This window comes from Spermophilus citellus (assembly GCF_964194105.1).
Source record: "Spermophilus citellus genome assembly, chromosome: 4".
Classification (NCBI taxonomy): Eukaryota; Metazoa; Chordata; class Mammalia; order Rodentia; family Sciuridae; genus Spermophilus; species Spermophilus citellus.
This window is the reverse complement of record NC_138185.1, coordinates 66,700,426-66,719,250: the sequence shown is the minus strand read 5'-3', so window position 1 is coordinate 66,719,250 and position 18,825 is coordinate 66,700,426. Positions and strand designations below refer to the sequence as shown.

At 45.1% G+C, this 18,825-nt stretch overlaps 1 protein-coding gene across 4 annotated transcripts; it reads right to left on the bottom strand.

Moving 5' to 3' along the window:
• Positions 1 to 5,145: 5,145 nt before the first annotated feature.
• AEN (apoptosis enhancing nuclease) lies at positions 5,146 to 16,166 on the bottom strand. Of its 4 annotated transcripts, XM_081289107.1 has the most exons (5): positions 15,862 to 16,042; positions 15,310 to 15,521; positions 12,375 to 12,981; positions 7,706 to 7,906; positions 5,146 to 7,137 (listed from the first exon to the last, which is right to left on the bottom strand). In XM_081289107.1, the coding sequence occupies exons 3-5, from the start codon at positions 12,915 to 12,917 to the stop codon at positions 6,901 to 6,903; spliced, it is 981 nt and encodes a 326-aa protein (XP_081145233.1). In that variant the 5' UTR covers positions 12,918 to 12,981; positions 15,310 to 15,521; positions 15,862 to 16,042; the 3' UTR covers positions 5,146 to 6,900. The 4 variants fall into 4 exon arrangements, with proteins under 4 accessions (XP_081145233.1, XP_081145234.1, XP_081145232.1 ...); XM_081289108.1 differs by lacking the exons at positions 15,310 to 15,521; positions 15,862 to 16,042 and adding an exon at positions 16,051 to 16,166; XM_081289106.1 differs by lacking the exon at positions 15,310 to 15,521 and having other exon boundaries at positions 15,778 to 16,042.
• Between the last annotated feature and the right edge of the window lie 2,659 nt (positions 16,167 to 18,825).

Genomic DNA, 18,825 nt, shown 5'->3' with positions numbered 1-18,825 from the left:
TACTGGAGATTGAACCCAGGGGTGCTTTATTTTATTTTATTTTGAGACAGGGTCTTGCTAAATTGTTGAGGCTGTATTCAAACTTGCAAGCCTCCTTGCCTCAGCCTCCAGAGTGCCTGGGATTACAGGTGTGCACCACTGCACCCAACGTCAGACTCAGTTTTCTATGAGAAACACATGCATTGCACCATACACTATGCTGTTGACTGATTAGAGCCACCATGCTCACCTCCTACCTCACATCTATACAGAATAAACACCCATCAGTCTGATCTGGTTGCCCTCATTTTCAACAAAGATTTGTGATTTGTAAGGGGACTTCCCTAGTTTCATGGTGTTTTTTTTTTTTTTTTAAACCAAGCCAGATGTCTGACTTTGACTTCAAAAATAAACCAAATAGGAAGTATGTCTCAATGATACAGCATTGTTTCTGTTTGTTGCGTTGTTGATTCAAGTCTGAACCAAAAAAAGTACTTTTGGTTCCCATCTGAGTGAGCAACTCTTGCTTGGATTCAGTTTGGGGACTTTCTGCTTTTCAAAGGCATAAAGGTTGTTATGCTGATTTAGGGAGAAGTGAAGCGGCATAAACAGGAGACAAAACTCTTGTTACTTTATAAGAATGTGCATTTAAAAAGTAACCCCTGTCAGCTGTTGTGGCTCAGCCTGTAATCCCAGAGACTCCTGTGGCTGAGGCAGAAGGATCACAAGTTCAAGCCCGGGCAATTTAGTGAGACCCTTTCTCAAAACAAAAAATAAAAAGGGCTGGGAATGTAGCTCAGTGATAAATGAAGGATATGAAAAACAACAACCCTCAGGGGTGTGTGTGTGTGGGGGGGGGGGGGGGGGACAAGAACAATGAGTCCCAGGGAGAGAAGGAAAACAATGGGCTCCTGACTTTCACAATTGTTCCCCCTGACTGCCCAACAGATGCATTCTTCATGATTCAGTCTAACTAAACCCTATAAAATTCAGACCCCTATTGAAACTGAAGGACACGGACAATAGGCCCCAAGGAACTTCCCTAACTGTTCCCCTTATTGTCCTACTACCCCTCCCTAAATAAGCCTACCACCAAAAACTCCCATGACTTGGCAGTGCTGCCAAATAGGGCCACCAAAAGGAACTAACTCCTCCCATGACCAGGCTCTGCTAAGACCCTATAAAACGCAAACCCACGTGGTGGCCTTCTGCCATTTTCCCCCTGAAGATGTGCCCCTGGGGTGCTGAATAAAGCATTGCTGGTCCATTGAGGTCTGCCTCTATTTTCTTTTTGTATTCATTTTCATGTGCTTTCAGTAACCATTGCCATATTCTCCCTTGAAAATGTACCCCTCCAGTGTTTGATAAAGCATTGCTGATCTGTTGAGGTCTATCTTCATTTCTTCTTCTTTCATTTTGCTTTCAGTAAAGCAGCCCTGGGTTTAATCCTCAGTACCAAAATAAGAGTCCCCCTAAAACAAAAACACCCCCAAACTCCCCCAAACAGTAAGCCCCTAAAGATTCTCTTGGAGATTTGTTTCTTCAAATTCCCATTGGACCCCAAGCAGCCAGTGGTGATCTTTAGACATCAACATCCTGCTGCAGACCCTGTGCTTCACCTGGTCCCAGAGCACATTCTTCTCCCAGTGGTCCTGTACATGGTCTGTGCAACTTGCTCCTGATCTGCATCTTCAAGTGCTTTCCCACATGGCCTCCAGGTTTGGCTTTTTCTCTTTCTCTGGGCTTGTTTTACTCATCAGTCCTCATCTTCCCATGTTGCTGCAAATGGATATTCTCCATCTTCAGGTCCTGCTTTAAATTGTCCTTTGAGCCCTACCTGATCAAGTTTTCCAAAGTCTAATCTCATGTACTGTGTCACAGCTCTTTTCTGCTTAAAAATTTAGGAATTTCCTACTGTTCAAAAACCCTCATACCTCAACTCTCAGGCAGTTTTCAGGCCCTCCCTCAAGTCTCAAGTGCCCCTTGAGCCCTTTCCAATCTCGTTTTGTACCAGGCTCTGATCTACAACCTCTAGGTTTAAACCCACTCTCAGGGTTGCTGTTCATACAAGTGTTGACACCTCCCAAGCCACATGCAGGTCTTGTCACCTCCTTGAAAGATGCTGGTCGCTGCCCCAGTGTGAGAATGGCTAGAAGAACCAATAAAATCAGGTCTGCTTCAGAAGGGTGTGTTCATTTGGGCACACTCCTTTCTCAGGGCCTGGGCATTTGCTGTCACCTCTTCTGGAAAGTTCCTCCCCCAGGTCATCTGCCTAGCTTACCTCTTCTCTGGCAGGTCTCTTCATGGAACCATCCCTGATCTCTTATTTAAAAATGTACTTCCATGGGGCTGGGGCTGTGACTCCGTGGTATAGCACTCGCCTAGCATATGTGAGGCCCTGGGTTTGATCCTCAGCATCACATATAAATAAATAAAATAAAGGTATTGTGTCCAACTACAACTAAAAAATAGATATTTTTTAAAAAATGCACTTCCTAATCTCTTCCTGGTTTTTCTACTAGAATGAGCACCCCCCAGAAACACCATGCATTCTACTTGTTCATTTAATTCCATTTGCCCTCTCTTTGGTTCACTGCTGGGCCCCTAGAACCTGGAACTTTAACTGGCTCAGGCTAAATTTTTGTTCAAATGTCCTGCGTGCTCTGATGTTGGACCCAACTGCTGGTGATTAGCAGCACTTTAGGGGCAAACATCAACCCCAGTAGTCAGGGTGCTCCCTGTTGTGGATGTTCCCAAATCTTGTTGGATCAGGTAGCAGGAGAGTGAGTCACTCAGCAAACTTGTCAGCCTTACAAAACACACATCTTGGAACAGCTGCCCACTTGTCACAACTGTAGCAGGTAGAAGGCTGTCACTGCGTGGCCCTCTCTGCAATTCCTACCACTCAGAATCCCCAGGGTACAAGCCAAGCAAATGGTTTGTACTATGGTTTGGAAGTAGTTTGTGTCCCCAAAAGTTCATGTGCTGGAAGCTTGGTCCCTAGCATAATGCTGTTGAGGTGGCACTTAGAGAGGTACAGTCTAGCCAGCGGTAATACAGCCTTGCAAGCACCTCTTTCACAAATGGATTAATGTTTCTAGGGAATTCAAGGTCACGTGAGACTAGGTTAGATGCAGCCACCAGGTACCCCCATCATAATTGTACCATATAAGCTTCTCCCCTAGTCAATAAGATTCTTACAAAGAATGTCAACAGGATTTATGCAGAGTTCATTGTGGTTTGAAGCTTCCTCTCCCTTGTAAATGCCAAGTTTGCACACAAAAGGTGTGACAGACTGTCTCAAGAGAGTTTGCTGTGCAAAAGTTACTGTTTTTCTTGGTAAAAACTTGTGAAATCTGTCTGATCTAAAATATGGGACAAAGTGTAGCTGTTACATACACACCCTCATGTAACCACCCGACTGAGTATAAATCTAAGAATTTCCAGACCCCAAGGTCCAGAAATTTTAGACATTAGCCCCTTTGGACCACTGTAGATTAAATATATCTGATTCCTGAAAATCCCACAGGTGTCCAGCTTTATCTGTCCTAACTCAAGCTCATTGTTCTGCTTCCTGTCTTACCATGTGATCCATTCTACATGCAATCCTGCCATGGTGCTACCATCTGTCATGAGGCGCACCACAAAGCTAATCAGATGCCAATGACAAAATCTTGAATCTCCATAACTCAACTAAATAAACCTCTTTTTATAAAGACTTGGGTATTTTGTTATAGTAACAAAATAGGCTAAGAAAATACACAATGGAGGGTCAGAGGCACTTTTCCCTAGAGGTAGCTCTGCCCTCTCCAACCTGGCTGAACATGTACCTCTAAAATGTACACATGGATATCTAAACTATATATTATAGGTTGAGTCACATGAAATGAAAACTTCAGCAATAATCAAAATCATGTGGTTCAACTTAATATATCTAAGACTGGGCCAAAACAGAGAGGTTGGGAATATAGCTCAGTTGGCAGAGTGCTTGCCTAGCATGCCCAAGGCCTGAATTCAACCCCTAGCACCATATGAAAAAAGAAAAGACTGCGCTAATCCATACACATAAAAAAAGATGAAGTGACTTAAAAACTAACTGTGTGGGGCTATGGTTGTGGCTCAGTGGTAGAGCGCTTGCCTAGCATGTGTGAAGCACTGGGTTCGATCCTCAGCACCACATAAAAATAAATAAATAGAATAAAGGTATCGTGTCTACCTATGATCAAAAAAAATTTTTTAAATGAACTATGTACAAATAAGCACTCAACATCACAAAATATAAAACCCTATCATCTCACACTCATTAGAACAACTATTATTTAAAAAATAAAACAAAAACAACAGGTGCTAACATGTAGAGAAATGAAACCCTGTTGGGTGAGAATGTAAAATGGCTCAGCCACTGAATTAAAAAATTACCACAAGATTCAGCAATTTCCCTACTGGGTGTATGTTCAAAAAAATTTAAGAGGATAGCAAAGGGATATTTACACACCCATGTTCACAGCTGACATTTTCACAATAATAGCCAAGAGGGATAAACAACCCAAGTGTCGCTCACGGACAGATAAATGGATTAACATGGTATGTGCAAATTATTCAACCTTAGAAATTCTGATGTATGCTATAACATGGATAAACCTTTTCTTGAGTATTATGCTAAGTGAAATAATCCAGTGACAAAGACAAATATTGTATGATTCCCCTTATGAGAAATATCTAGTCAAATTCAGAGAAACAGAATGTAGGGTGGTGGTTGCCAGAGGTTGTGGGGGTGGGAATGGGAGTAACTACTTAATGGGGAGACTTTGTTTTGCAACAGGAAAAAAGTTCTGGAGATCTACTGCACAACAATGTGTATGTATTTAACACTATTTAACTGTACACTTAAAACTGGTTAAAATAGTAAATTTTAAGTATATTTTATCAATTAAAAATATTTTAAAGTAAGTACATAGTTTCAGTGAGAAATTAAACTTGTGCTCTAAACAGGGCAGCTATAAAATAAAATTGTAAGTTCTTTAGCTCTAAAAATTTTCTGCTACATTCCAGTGCATCATCTTGAAAGATGTCCTTCTTTGAGAACAAGCACTCAGCAAAGTCTAGTGCCCACCCCAAATCCCCAACCACCCTAGGTTGAGAACTGATGGAAAGAACCATTTCACCCACTTTTCCAATTGTGTTTTATTCTAGAACAAATGGTTCTACAACAAAACAATTTTCAACAATACATTTCCCCACTATAATAGCTCCATTTTCCTTCAATCCACAAACTAATTAAAAATGCTATTTAGCTATGTGTTTAGCAAGGTTTTCAAAGAATTCAGATGTCAGTCCTAGAGGTGGCTGGCCAGCTTCCTCCTCTGCTGATAGGGAGGAGCTGGTGACCACACAGTCTCTGACCTGGGTTTGTGCAGTGGAGCCTCGGCTGACGAGTGGGTGGTGTGGTTTCAGTAGTGTCCCTCCTCCCTGACCCTGTGTTGCCTTGCTCTGTCATCACTTCCTGCACACAGTGACAGGATGCTGACAAGAAACCAGCAATTGATAGCATTAGACAAGATACACTGAAGCTCCATGCCCTGCCCTCATCCCAGCCTGCATGGGCCCAGGCCCCACCTGCTGGAACAGGCAAGCAAAGACAGCTCTCTCTGAGCCACTACTGTTCCATCTAGGATTCAGTGTCTGGGCATTGTCCTGAATGAACAGTAAGTAGCCCATTCACTCAGGACATGTGCAAGGCACCTAACAATGAATCCTCCTAACCACCCGTAGGCTTTATCACTCTGCCCATTTTACAGATGAGGAAACAGGCTCAAGGGTAAAGTCACAGACTTGTCTGAAGTCTCAAAGCTAAGTGGCAGTAAAGATGGGGACTGTAAGTGGCAATAAAAATGGAGTTTGGAGGTCTGTGTCACCTGAGCCCTTGGTTGTCCTAGTAACCCCAAATTTCCCCTCAGAAAACATTTTTATAGGAATTAACCCCCCTCCCAAACCACAGTGTAACTGTTAATTATAAAGCTGAAAGGCACCAGGTACAGGGACACTTTATAGCTGCCATACCTGCCCCAGCAACTATGTAGACTGTTTCCAAGGCTGGCACTTGCTCTATGTAAGGGCAGACACAACTCCTCAGGGGGTAGGGGGGGGCAAAATTAAACCATACTGTTTCTCAGGCTTTGTGTAAAGGAGCCTAGTGCTGGATGGGCAAAGAATTCCTGATTTGGGATAATAAATAAATATGCCAATTCTTATCCAAAGCTTCTCTGCTCTCCCTTGTGAGCTGTGACCTGTGATTCTGATGTCACGCTTGTGAAGGGGCCAAGGGAGGCTGTGGGCTCTCCTATTCTACTGCAGCCTAGGAGGCAGGGGACAGGCACCATGGGACATAAAACTTCTTACAATGGCTGTAACCAGGGTTCCAACTCAGAGATGAGAAGAAATGTCCCCTTTAGAGGCCTTAATTCTTTTAACTTCAGAACATATTTATTCTGAATCTGAACATGACTATGGAGGAAGGGGCAGCAACAAAAACTAAATAAAATTTTGTCACATAAATTAACATAAGGGAACTCCGGGGACTGAACCCCATCCCCCCACCCCACCCCCACCCCAGGGAGATGTTATCCCTGTAGCTAGCACAGCATGGTCCAGGACACATGGAGATGGAGAAAGCCAGTGACAGTCCACCTGCCATTTCCATGGAATCTATAAAGTGCCATCAGCAAAATCACAGGAGTCAGGAGAAAGAACTACAACAGCCCTCAGGGACAGAGGGCAGTTCTGTAGGCAGAGGGTGTAGAGGACAAAGATCCTAGCTGCTGTGACCTTGGGACAGGTAGGCTGCATCCTGCTAGTCCTGCCCAGGATAGACAGCCCAGTGCTGCCCTGAACCCTACTTCCCACCCACCACACTCCTTTGTCTCATTCCCTTCCATCCTGTACTCCCCCGGTGCCTCCTGTGGTGTCCTGGGCCAGGTCATCAGGCCAGTATTGGTCCTCCATATACTGCTCCATGTCAGTGCTGCTATCAGGCTCTCTGTCCTCAGGATGGGCCCAGAAGCTACTGGCCGCCTGCTGTTCCCACTGCGCCTCCACCAGCCGGTACAGCTCCATGGCTGTTGTGGCATCTTCCACGGATGAGTGCCCATGCTGGCCCACCTGTGGATGAGAGCCACTACATCAATGCATGGTGACACAGGCCTGAGAAGCAATGCCCACTCCCAGGGCTTTTTGTAGGGATCCAAGAACACATACCCCAGAATGTGTTCAGAGAAGAGTTGGAACCTTAGCTGCCTACCACAGGCCACCTAGCTTCTCCAAGCCTGTTTTCCATGAATATAAGACATGGTAAAAAGTCTGATTCAAGTGCTATAAGACCAGATGGATAATGAATATGAAGCACAGTGGGAGCAAGAGTTACCAGACCCCTGATCAAAGGTTCTATGTCTGATAGTAGGAGAAAAGAGAGCAACCTATGGGGATACAAGGACAGAGCCAGGACTTGGGTAGGGGACAGACCTGGAAGAGATCTGGAAGAATGTGGCTATCATAGTGACACTGGGAAAGGTTGTAGAAACACGAGGGCAGCCTGTGTAAGTGGGAGACCCATGCTTCATGCAACATGACCTGGACCAGAGAAGGAAGAATGGCAAGGTACTCCTGTGGCCCAGCAGGCATAGAGGCCAAGTGGGCCTTGCTCCCTCCCAACCACCCCTGTACCACACACCTGGATCTTCTTACGCAGCAACTGCAGGGCCAGGTCCTTAAGAGAGACTCTGGCTCGGGTGTGGAGGTCAGGCTGACTGAGCAGGTTTGGGACATAAGTGGTATCACGGGTCTGGCTCCGAGGGTGGACGTACTTGAGGGCCTGGAAGTCATTGTGCAGAGCGTGGCCCACTACCACCTTGCCCTTCAGGAGCTTAAGGATCTGTAAATGGAGAGAGGAGGCATGAAGGCCCCACTGTCAGGCTAGTAGCAGACATACCCTGGAGGGCCCCTCAACAACATGTGCATGGACCACCCTAAGATACCATTTCACTCCAGTAAGATTGGCAGCCACTATGAAGTCAAACAACAACAAGTGCTGGCGAGGATGTGGAGAAAAGGGTACACTTGTACATTGCTGGTGGGACTGCAAATTGGTGCGGCCAATTTGGAAAGCAGTTTGGAGATTCCTGGGAATGCTGGGAATGGAACCACCATTTGACCCTGCTATTGCCCTTCTCGGACTATTCCCTGAAGACCTTAAAAGAGCATGCTACAGGGATACTGCCACATCGATGTTCATAGCAGCACAATTCACAATTGCTAGACTGTGGAACCAACCCAGATGCCCCTCAATAGATGAATGGATAAAAAAAATGTGGCATCTATACACAATGGAGTACTATGCAGCAATAAAAAATGACAAAATCATAGAATTTGCAGGGAAATGGACGGCACTAGAGCAGATTATGCTTAGTGAAGCTAGCCAATCCCTAAAAAACAAATACCAAATGTCTTCTTTGATATAATGAGAGCAAATATGAACAGAGCAGGAAGAAAAGAGTAACATTAATCAGTGACATGAAATGGGAGGGAAAGGGACAGAAGAGGAAAATTGCATGGAAATGAAGGGAGACCCTCATAGCTATACAAAATTACATATAAGAGGTTGTGAGGGGAATGGGAAAATAAACAAGGAGAGAAATGAATTACAGTAGATGGGGTAGAGAGAGAAGATGGGAGGGGAGGGGAGGGGGGATAGTAGGGGATAGGAAAGGTAGCAGAATACAACAATTACTAATAGGGCATTATGTAAAATTGTGGATGTGTAACCGACGTGATTCTGCAATCTGCATTTGGGGTAAAATTGGGGGTTCATAACCCACTTCAATCTAATGTATGAAGTATGATATGTCAAGAGCTTTGTAATGTTGTGAACAACCAATAAAAAAAAAAAAGAAGTAAAAAAAAAAAAAAAAAAAAAAAAAAACAACATGTGCATGGACCGCAGCATTTGGAGGGAGGCAGTACAGAAGAGGGAGACCATGCTACCCCAAGTTTGAAACCAGGCCCTTCTTCTGAGTAAATTAGTGGTACACTTCAGTTCTCTGCACTGTACAAGGGGAACACTACCAATAGCATTCCATGGGGTGGTTGTCAGGATTATGGGGAGTCATGGAGGGGTCAAGTCTTCTAGTCTCCAACTACAAGCAACTCTTCACTACTGGCACAGGCTTTGCTCTCCACCTAAAGACTTCACCATCAGCCTTCTCACCCCAGCTGGCTCCTCCCCAACTTCTCTCAGGCTGCAAATCTCAGCTTCAATGCCGTCCTCAGGAGGCCTTCCCATGATTTCCCACTACCACTATTCTCTCCTTCAGGGGACACATTTTCTAATCACATATTTAGCTCTCAAGATGATCTAACCACCTCTTTCTCCCTGTAATTCCCAGGAGTACAGGGACCCTACTTGATTTGACTAGTAATGCTTTGATGAAAGCATTCCATTTATTTATTATTAATTATTGATCAATAAAGACCTGTTATTTGGCAGGGTGTGGTGGCACATGCTTGTAATCCCAGCAGCTTGGAAGGCTGAGGCAGAAGGATCATGATGTTTAAAGCCAGTCTCAGCAATAAGTGAGGCACTAAACAATTCAGTGAGACCCCTGTCTCTAAATAGAATACAAAATAGGGCATGGGATGTGGCTCAGTGGTCGAGTGCCTGAGTTCAATCCCTGGTACCCAAAACAACAACAAAAACAAAAATACCATTATTTGGGTGAATTCAACATAACAGTATCTGGCACAAGCAGACATACCATAAATGGAAACTCTTGTGAGTATTAAAGGACACAGTCCTTTTTTTCAGGATATTGTCACCTTGCCTCTCTGTGCACTAACTTCCTTCTCACCCTCTACACCTGCTTTTCTTTGCAGCTCTGGCTGCCTGCAAAGGGAAGAGTGTGCTTCTTTCCTCCCTGGTCAAAAATCTCCTCATACCCAGGGAGGCTGTGTCCAGGGTCATGGGCGTGGTCTCTCCTTATCACCAGCTGCTTGTCTCCCAAGGTCTAACTCTGCTGGCAATAAACTACTTTCGTGGCAGATGGATAAGACACACTTAGACTTTATGGTGGGGTGCATTACCACACTAGTCTCACACCATAACCTCCACCCAACCACCAGTCATAAAATGAGATCAAGCCCACCCCAGGCTAGCTCAGTCTGGACAGAAAGTGGTTCTGCTCCTGAGTAAATGGAAGGGACCAAGGAGCTTGAAGGCTCATCACAGGTCCACCTTCCTTTTTTATTTTTAAAGTACTGGGAACTGAACCCATAGGAGTTTTACCACTGGCTACATCCCTAGCCCTTTTTATTTATTTTGAGACAGGGTCTCACTAAGTTGCTGAGGATCTCATAAAGTTACTTGTTAGCTCAAATTTGGAATTCTCATTCCTTAGCCTCCCAAGTCACTGGGATTACAGGTTTGTGCCACCACCCGTGGCCATAAATCTACCTTCCTACTGCTTCTATTCCTGCTCCACCTGATTGATAAATAATAATCTTTTCAAAGAAACATTTGGGCCATAGATGTATGGAAAAGGAAGACAAAGATGAAGTATACCAATATTTTCCAAACCTGCCTAATTCAAATAACCCAGAATCATTAAATAGCAGTTGTAATGCTTGTTTTAAAAATGCAAATTTATTATTTTTGGGGAGATACCAGGGATTGAACTCAGGGGCACTCGACTACCAAGCCACATCCCCAGCCCTATTTTGTATTTTATTTAGAGACAGGGTCTCACTGAGTTGTTTAGTGCCTCACTTTTGCTGAGGCTGGCTTTGAATTCGAAATTCTCCTGCCTCAGCCTCCCAAGCTGCTGGTATTATAGGTGAGTGCCACCTTGCGCAGCCTAAATTTGTTCTTATATTAGATCAATCTATCAAATATATCAATTATATTACTGATGTAATAGAGCACAGCCTAAGAATGTGAATTTCACCTTGGCTTATGCATAATTTTATCCTTGAGAAACACTAAATATAAGCAGGAAAAACTAGCCAGCTGAACTGGATCAGTATAAAGGCACAATATATGCAAACCTCAAATAGCTATCAGCAACTTTGTTCACTTGTGTGATGTCCCATACCTCTTCAAATCTATTTCTATTTGTACCAGTTTTTTTTTGTGTATGTGCATGGTATTGCAGCCTGAACCCAGGGGTGCTCTACCACTGAGCTACATCCCTGCCCTTTTTATGAGAAAGGGTCTTGCTAAGTTGCCTAGGCTGGCTTTAAGCTTTTGATCCTCCTACCTCAGCCTTCAGAGTTTCAGGGATTATGGACGTGTGCCACCAGCCTCACTTTCTTGTAGCACTTTCTGAGAAAACTCTTCTTCCACACACCAACTTACAATTAACCCAAACAGCAACCCTCCTGACACCTGTTTCCATAAGCAAAACTTCAGGTCTCTGTCAAGATAAAGTGCCCAACTTATTGGTGCGTTATGCATTTCTTAACCATTTAACATGTGCAAAACTGTGTTATCATTTATTATTAGATTTTGCTTACATTTCTGTGATATTGCTGACCAGTTCTTTTGAATATTGTATACCAACACCATTTCCCCAGAGATGCTATGATTTTTACGACACAGGTTTCCTTAGTATGATTGTTTGTAGAAATGCACATTGGAGCCCTCCCTAGATTTGAGATATCCTAAATCAGAATCTTCATGGAGGAACCAGGTGGCAAGGATCTAGATTGTTAATAAGGCTTTAGCTATTTCCTATGGTCAAAGGTATCTGATAATTCCTGTTAGAGTGGTCCCAAAACTAATCAATTCTGTTCAAAGCACTTAAAAACTAACATAAGGAAGTATGTCAGAATATCAACACCTAAGGCAATAGAACTGCGGGCCTTGATAATTTTACACAGGCACATAGCACTCTCATAACAGAATTCAAGAAAGGCACAGTGGTGCACACCTAAAATTCTAGTGACTTGGGAGGTTGTGGCCAGAGGATAGCAAGGGTGAGGCCAGCCTGGGCAACTTAGAGAGACCTGTCTCGAAATAAAAAATAGTATAGCTTAGTGGTAGAGCACCTCTGGATTCAATCTCTAATACCAAATAAATAAACAAATAAAAATAACAGCAAAATTCAACATGGAAGCTGCTTATGTAGCCACCATCCCCACAGCCCTCCCACAAACACCAACCCCCAATCCTTTCTGGAGGCAGAGTCAGAATTTTTCACTTACCCTATTCAATGGAAAAGGAACCTACTATTTGGAAAAGTGAGGTGATTTTTTCAAGGTCTCTCACAGAGGCAAGGTGGTAACTCAAAGTCAGGGCTGCCCTGCCCAACTCTTTGCATAGACCCACAAACCCCCAACCCTGTCCTCACCTCTTTCTGGGCCACCTGGAAGGGGATGGCCTTGCGCATGTGCTGCCGAGTGATGCCGCTCCAGCGAGTGCGGTAGTCAACGATGGGCATCTCAGGCCGAATGTACTTGTCATAGAGGACGTCACCATGGTAACTCACCACAGAGCAGCGGGCAAGCTCACTCACCCGCCCACGGGGTCCTGTGCCCACCATCTCACAGTCAATAGCTACACACTTGCTGGGCAAGGGCCCTGAAGCTTCCCTGGAGGTGAGCCTTTTGCTATATGGGCCACCACTGCCAAATTCAGCCCTGGGATGCTGCCTCCCACTGCCAGCAGCTTCAGCACCTGACGGCACCTCCAAAGGGGCAGGCAGCAGGGAGGAGCCTTGTTCCGGTGGCATGGTCAGCAGCCCCTGCTCCTGTAGCAAGGCCTTCCGGGCCATGAAGCGTTGGTGCTGTCGGCTCCTCCTCTTGTGCCTTCTTCGAACCACATCCCTGGCACTGGGGTTGGTAAGGGACAAGCATGGGCACTGAGCAGACTCAGGGGCTTCCTCAGGTACCATGCCAGTCAGCTCTGAGCTCAGAGCAAGGGAAGCCTGGGAAGCAATCTTTCAACCGGGTGGCAGCCTGGAGAACACATAAGCAGAGGAGGTGTGTGAAGAGTGTACCACGCAGTTCTTCCTCTACCCTGCAGTGCTGCATAGCTGAGCTGCCCTAGAGTGGAGAGCTCAAGGCACCTCATCAAGTCCAGGACCTACTTTATTAAAAACTGTACTCTTATGTAAACAAATACCAGGTGCAAATCACTGCTCTAAGTACTGCATGGACTCGCTCCATCTCTCCAATGACTGGGCAAAGTATTATTACCCTTGTTTTATAGGAAATAAAAAACAAAATCTGAAGCATAAAGGTTAAGGAATTTAGTAAGACATACAGGCTAATGAGAATCCCAAATCTATATTCTCAACCTCAAGCCACAGCTCACCTCCATATTATTTTACCCAAGAATTTTAGAGGTCCAGTTATAGGGAAATAAAATTCATAAAAAAGTATTCAAGTTGAGCATCCCTAATGCAAAATCCAAAATCTGAAACTTTTTGATCACTGACAATTATACTGTGAATAAGGCACAACAGGATTTAACCTGGATCTTTATAAAACTGACAACAGGCAGAAGGAGGATCCATGGATGGCTTCCTGGAAGAGGTTATATCCATGTGATGAACAGTAGTAACCCTCCAAGTAGAAGGGAGAGGACTAAGTGGAGGGCAAAGGCTTGACAATGGAGTAGCCCACAGGTGAGGCTGAGGGACCCACCAGCCACTTGATGCCACTGGAGTGTAAAGCATAAATGGTGGTAGCTGAGTGCACTACTCCTTTTTACCATTTTATCTTCTGCCTCCAACTTTGGTGGCCCTTCCACAAAGCATCCCTACGCCAGGCTGGTGTCCCCAGGCTGTTTTCTGCTGGTTAAGAGAATGAAAGAGCCCCAGAGGCACCTAGAAAAGTTACTGAAATGTTGCTCAGTATCCCTGACCCACAGCATTAACTGTCTAGTTGAGGAGCAAAAAAATTCACCCTGTGCCCTGTGCTGGCTGCATGGGGAAATTACTTTACTCCTCAGTAAGTTACATGGTCTACCTCAGGGCTCTCTGAAGGTAGGGACAGAGCCCTGTTTGTCTCTGTCCCTTCTCTAACAAGTCAGCCTGAAACCTGGCTTGTTATAGGCCACCATCTTCAGAAGCTTCCTTGAAGGAAGCTCAAGCTGGGCCTATTAGCCAGACTGTGGAGACTAGAGAGCTGGAGGTGACTAAGTTCCCTAGGACACAATCACCTCTAGGGAATTCGTGGCTTGGTAGGGATAGAGAGTTCAAAAGTTATAAGGGCATGCTCAGGATGGGAGTGATGAGTTGAAAAGGAAGGGTACCTGGTAGCTTAGGCAAGCACAAAACAAGCAGAAGACCTGGAGTAGGGAATGCCTGGCAGTGGAGGGGACACTCTGCAGTGTTTTAGACAAGTCATCCAAGGAACTCAGGAATGGAAGGACATTCAGAAAGAGAAATCACAGGCACAAAGCCCAGAGCCAAAGCACACCCACTGAGGGAAGGCAAAGGGTTCAGTGCAACAACTAAAAAGCCAGGAGGTAGACAGCCAGGAGAAAAGTGAGTGGGGATGGCAAGAGAACTGTTCCTGGAGAGTGAGTACAAGTTTGGGCTTAATAAAAAATTGATGGGGAACCACTGAGGGTTTTAGAGAGAGGGGGAAAGAAACACACCTGCCTTACAGGAAAAAAAAAGCCTGTATTGATTAAGAGCAAAGGTTTAAAGAAATGGGAAGGGGGCAGGAAGTGAAGTGAAGTGCCAAGTTTGCTGATGCCTGCATTTGCATGAGGATTCCTGGCACCTAAGCCAGGGCGAGGCTTGGTGACCCCATCCTGACTCATCTATCCTCAGCTGTTCATGGCTTCCACAAGAAGCGCTCTCCTTTTAAAAAAAAAGGCTTTTAACTGTAAGCAACTCCCTCATACTGACAAAACACACCTTAGAATTCAGAACCTCAATTTGCCTTAGCCTGGCAATGCAAGAAAACCTGGCCTAATGAGACCTACACCAGTAACTGACTTCTGGGTGGAAGTGAGGAGCTTTCCCCTCCTCTACTTGGGGTTGAAAGCTCTGTGGGTCAGGAGCTGAGACCGTGGTTAGAGTGAGTAGCTTTCTTGATCCTGCTGGCAAGGTTTTAAAGAAGTCAAAATTCGATTCCCTAAGAAAAGGTCTCTATGGCCTTGTTCCAAGAGAAAACAACAGTCCTTTTCCATATATCCTGGTCTTGATGACACGTCACAACCAACAATTATCATGGGCACATCTTGGGACCCCAGATGTTTATAGCTGGGGATAAGTTTCGCTCAAATGGAATAATCCTTCAGCAAAGACAAATACAAATTCGTTTTCCAACCTGGATCCAGCGCAGACACCTGGCTCTCCGATTAGGAGTCCCAAGTCTAAGGGAAGGGCCTCAGCGCAGAGTCCTCTTAGTACAGGCCCCATAGGAACCAGAGTCAGAATCATCAGCGGGCAGATCAGGAAGGAGCGAGCAGTCCTAGACCCTGCCTTGGGTCTAGGACTACATGACCTCGGGCAAACCCAGGGCTTCTTACTAGGTTAAGGCTTCGGAAAGACAGTTAATTACTCGAAACATGAGGTTTGTTACGCTGCCGATTCTCAGGCCTATTCCCACCCAGTCTGAACTGCCCTTTGGCGACCAGGGACCGAGAATCTGTTTTTTAAAACCGCCTGACCCCACCCCCCAAGCTATGATTCCCAAAATCGCCAAATTTGAGAAAGCCTGGCTCACTAAGGTTCCTCGCATTACTACAAACTTCTCGGGATCAAGAAAAACAAGGCGAAAGAAACACCACACGACCTCGCCGCCCGCTGGGCGTTCTCCGCGGCAAGACGCGAGGGAGGCCCGGCCATACCGGGAAGGGCTCGGGCGTTGGGCACTTACTGGCCGCGGCGTCCAGGCCGAGCCGGGATGAGGGAGGCGGTACCCAGGCCCGGCCCCCGTACCTGCCCGCCCAAAGCGTGTGGTCGGCGGAGGCTAGGCGCCCCTACCCCACGGCGACCGCCAGCGGCCCTGGACACGCCGCGCCAGCCCGCCCGAACCGGCAACGCTGACCAGGGTCCTAGTGCTCACCTGAAACCGCAGACGTCTCTTCCGGCGAGCACGTGGCGCCCAGGCAGCTGGCAGCTCCCGCAAGCCCGGGCAAGCCCGGCTACGGCTGCCCGCCCATTGGCTCGCTGGACGCAGCGCCCGCCTAAGACCTCTTCTGATTGGTTGAGCCTGCCCAGATGCGGTAGGTGTTCGCGAGTCGAAGGGCGGGAGCTCGCGGAGAGGGCGTGTCCGAGCCGCCGGGTGGGAGGGCAGTTTTAAAGAGAACCCGGCGGAGCGTGCTTCAGCTCCCGGTTCCAACCCGCCTTGCTGCTAGAGTGGAGATGGTGTTTCTGTGAGCCAGCCTCGTTCCACCCAAGGCCGAGTAAATTACAGTGTACACCCACATCTGCAGAATGAGAGCAGCAGCCACTGCCTCCTCCAGAATTACGGAGATTGAGTGAGATCACAAAAGTACACCGATGGTTTCTGTGCACTACTTTTTCATTTATTCTTTTGTAATTTCACTCGTGTAGGGAAGACTTAAATTTACTCTTTTCCTTCTGTAGCTTCAGTAAGTATACGTGTGGAAAAAAACTGAAAATAGGTACAGCAGGAAGAACCTACAAATCGTATTTTTTGCCTGAGACAGGGAATCCTGAAAATACAAGATGACTGAACCCTATGTGGCGCTCCTGTGGATGAGGGTTTGTGCACCAGGGGGAAGGAAGGTGGTATGAAAGTTTCAGGGGAGGAAAGATATGCACAGCAAGCAACTGTTTTCCTGTTATGCAGAAAAACTGGTTAGAGCCACCAGTTCCTGCTTAACCCCTATCCCTTCCCTTGCCCCAGTCTTCCTGTGGAAAGATCCCTCCTAGGTAGAAAGTGGAATATCCGATAGGAATGCCTCCGTCTGAATACCTTATTTACTAATATTGATAAATGTAAATTTCTTTTACAAAAGGATGGCTTTTCAAACATTCATGTGACAGAATTTTTCAAATTTCCACAATCACCCCAATTCTCTCATACAATGAAATGCTGTATGTTTATTTTGATCTTGTCTACCACTAATAATTGCAATACATCTCAATCTGGAAGGGAAAAAAATGAACATCGAACCTTATGTTCACAAAGTTTTTTTCAGTTAGCAAATTTAAATTTATTGACATAATTTTGTGGGAGAAATGAGTGAATGCATCATAAAATATTGCCAAGCATGAAAATATATTATGGTTGGATTAAACTTCATAACAGAAGTCGAATGTAAATTCGAGGAGAAAAAAAAACATTTTGCATCTAATGTCAAGTCAGAAACAAATCCAGATTTATTTGAAAGTATTATTTTGGGCATGGAATGGGGAATGGTGAGCTGAGCATTCTGGCCATGACCTCTCCATGTTCCCAAGGATTAGACAAAAAGCATTTCTTTTTTTTTAGGGAAGTGTAAACATAAGCTAGAAATGGGATGAATAGAAGTGGCATGATGGGATAGTAGACAGGAAAATGTTTTATTTTGGGACCATACTATTCTTAGGAGGCCGTTAAGGAGGGATTGTATAGTGGTTTAGGCTGAGAGAGGGCCAAAATTGGGAACATGGGGAAGGGAGGGAGCCAAAAGCTTAATTAAAGTTTAGTCATCCATATTGTTTCAGTTATTCAGTGGGCCAAGCAGTTCATGAGATCACTGATGAAGTCAAGAATGGGATCCCAGGCACTCAGAAAATAGTAGGAGTGCAAGTTCAAGACCAGCCTGGGCAACTTAGATCCTGTTTCAAAATAAAATAGGTCTTGAAATGTGCTCAGCATCATCAGAGGACACAGTGGGGAATCCATGAGTTTTATCTTAGTTGGAGAAGGGTGTTTCTTTGTAGTAATTCATTGCTAACACAAAAGGGTGAGGGGTGGGTTTCTTAACCATTGCTGTTTTTGAGGAGCACAGGTCTTTGGGTAAAATTAACATTGTCAGTAAGAACAGTTATTTCATGTACTTTAAAAAAGGATAATGTTAGTATATGTGCAAAACTAGGGCTGCAAAGGCCCCAATGTATGATTTTTGATCACAAAGAAAGAACTTCTGGACATTTTATTACTTATGTGCTCTTTGGAAGTAGAAGGCCTGGATACAATGGAAGGCTGCACATACAAGCAGGAGAATATATCTACACGAGAGATTGCATGCCTACTGCACACATGGGTTTCTTCATATGTTTTATGAGTATGTGATTCTGTTTCATAACCAAGATCATTCTGCTTCAATCCCCACTAAAGACTGGAGATGAAGGAAGCGGTCAGCTTCCTTCCTTCTTGCCCCTCACAACACATTCTTGGAGGTCCTTCTTAGTTCACCTTCAGAAACAACAAACCTTCTTGGGCACTGACTAGTGTTTACCCCAGCGGTATCAAATCACTGCCTAATTTAGAGGTGGTTGCATTCCTTTGATGTATTTCTTAAGAGGTCAATATTTAACTGGGTGTGGTGGCACATGCCTATGATCCCAGCCACTCAGAAAATAGTAGGAGTGCAAGTTCAAGACCAGCCTGGGCAACTTAGATCCTTTCTCAAAATAAAATAGAACTGGGAATATAGTTCTTGGGTTCAATTCCCAGTGCCGCAAATAGTAATAATAATGACACCTTCATAACTACTCAATTATGATAATAATATTATCAAGCAAAAAGTTTGAAACCTCAGGTGTTCAATAAGGATGTTATCTTGACTGTTGATGGCAGTGCTCCTAGTCCTGCTTCCTTAGGAAAACCACTGATCTCAAATGCCCACTCCTGTACTGGAAATATCCCTTCCTTCCACTTCTCTAG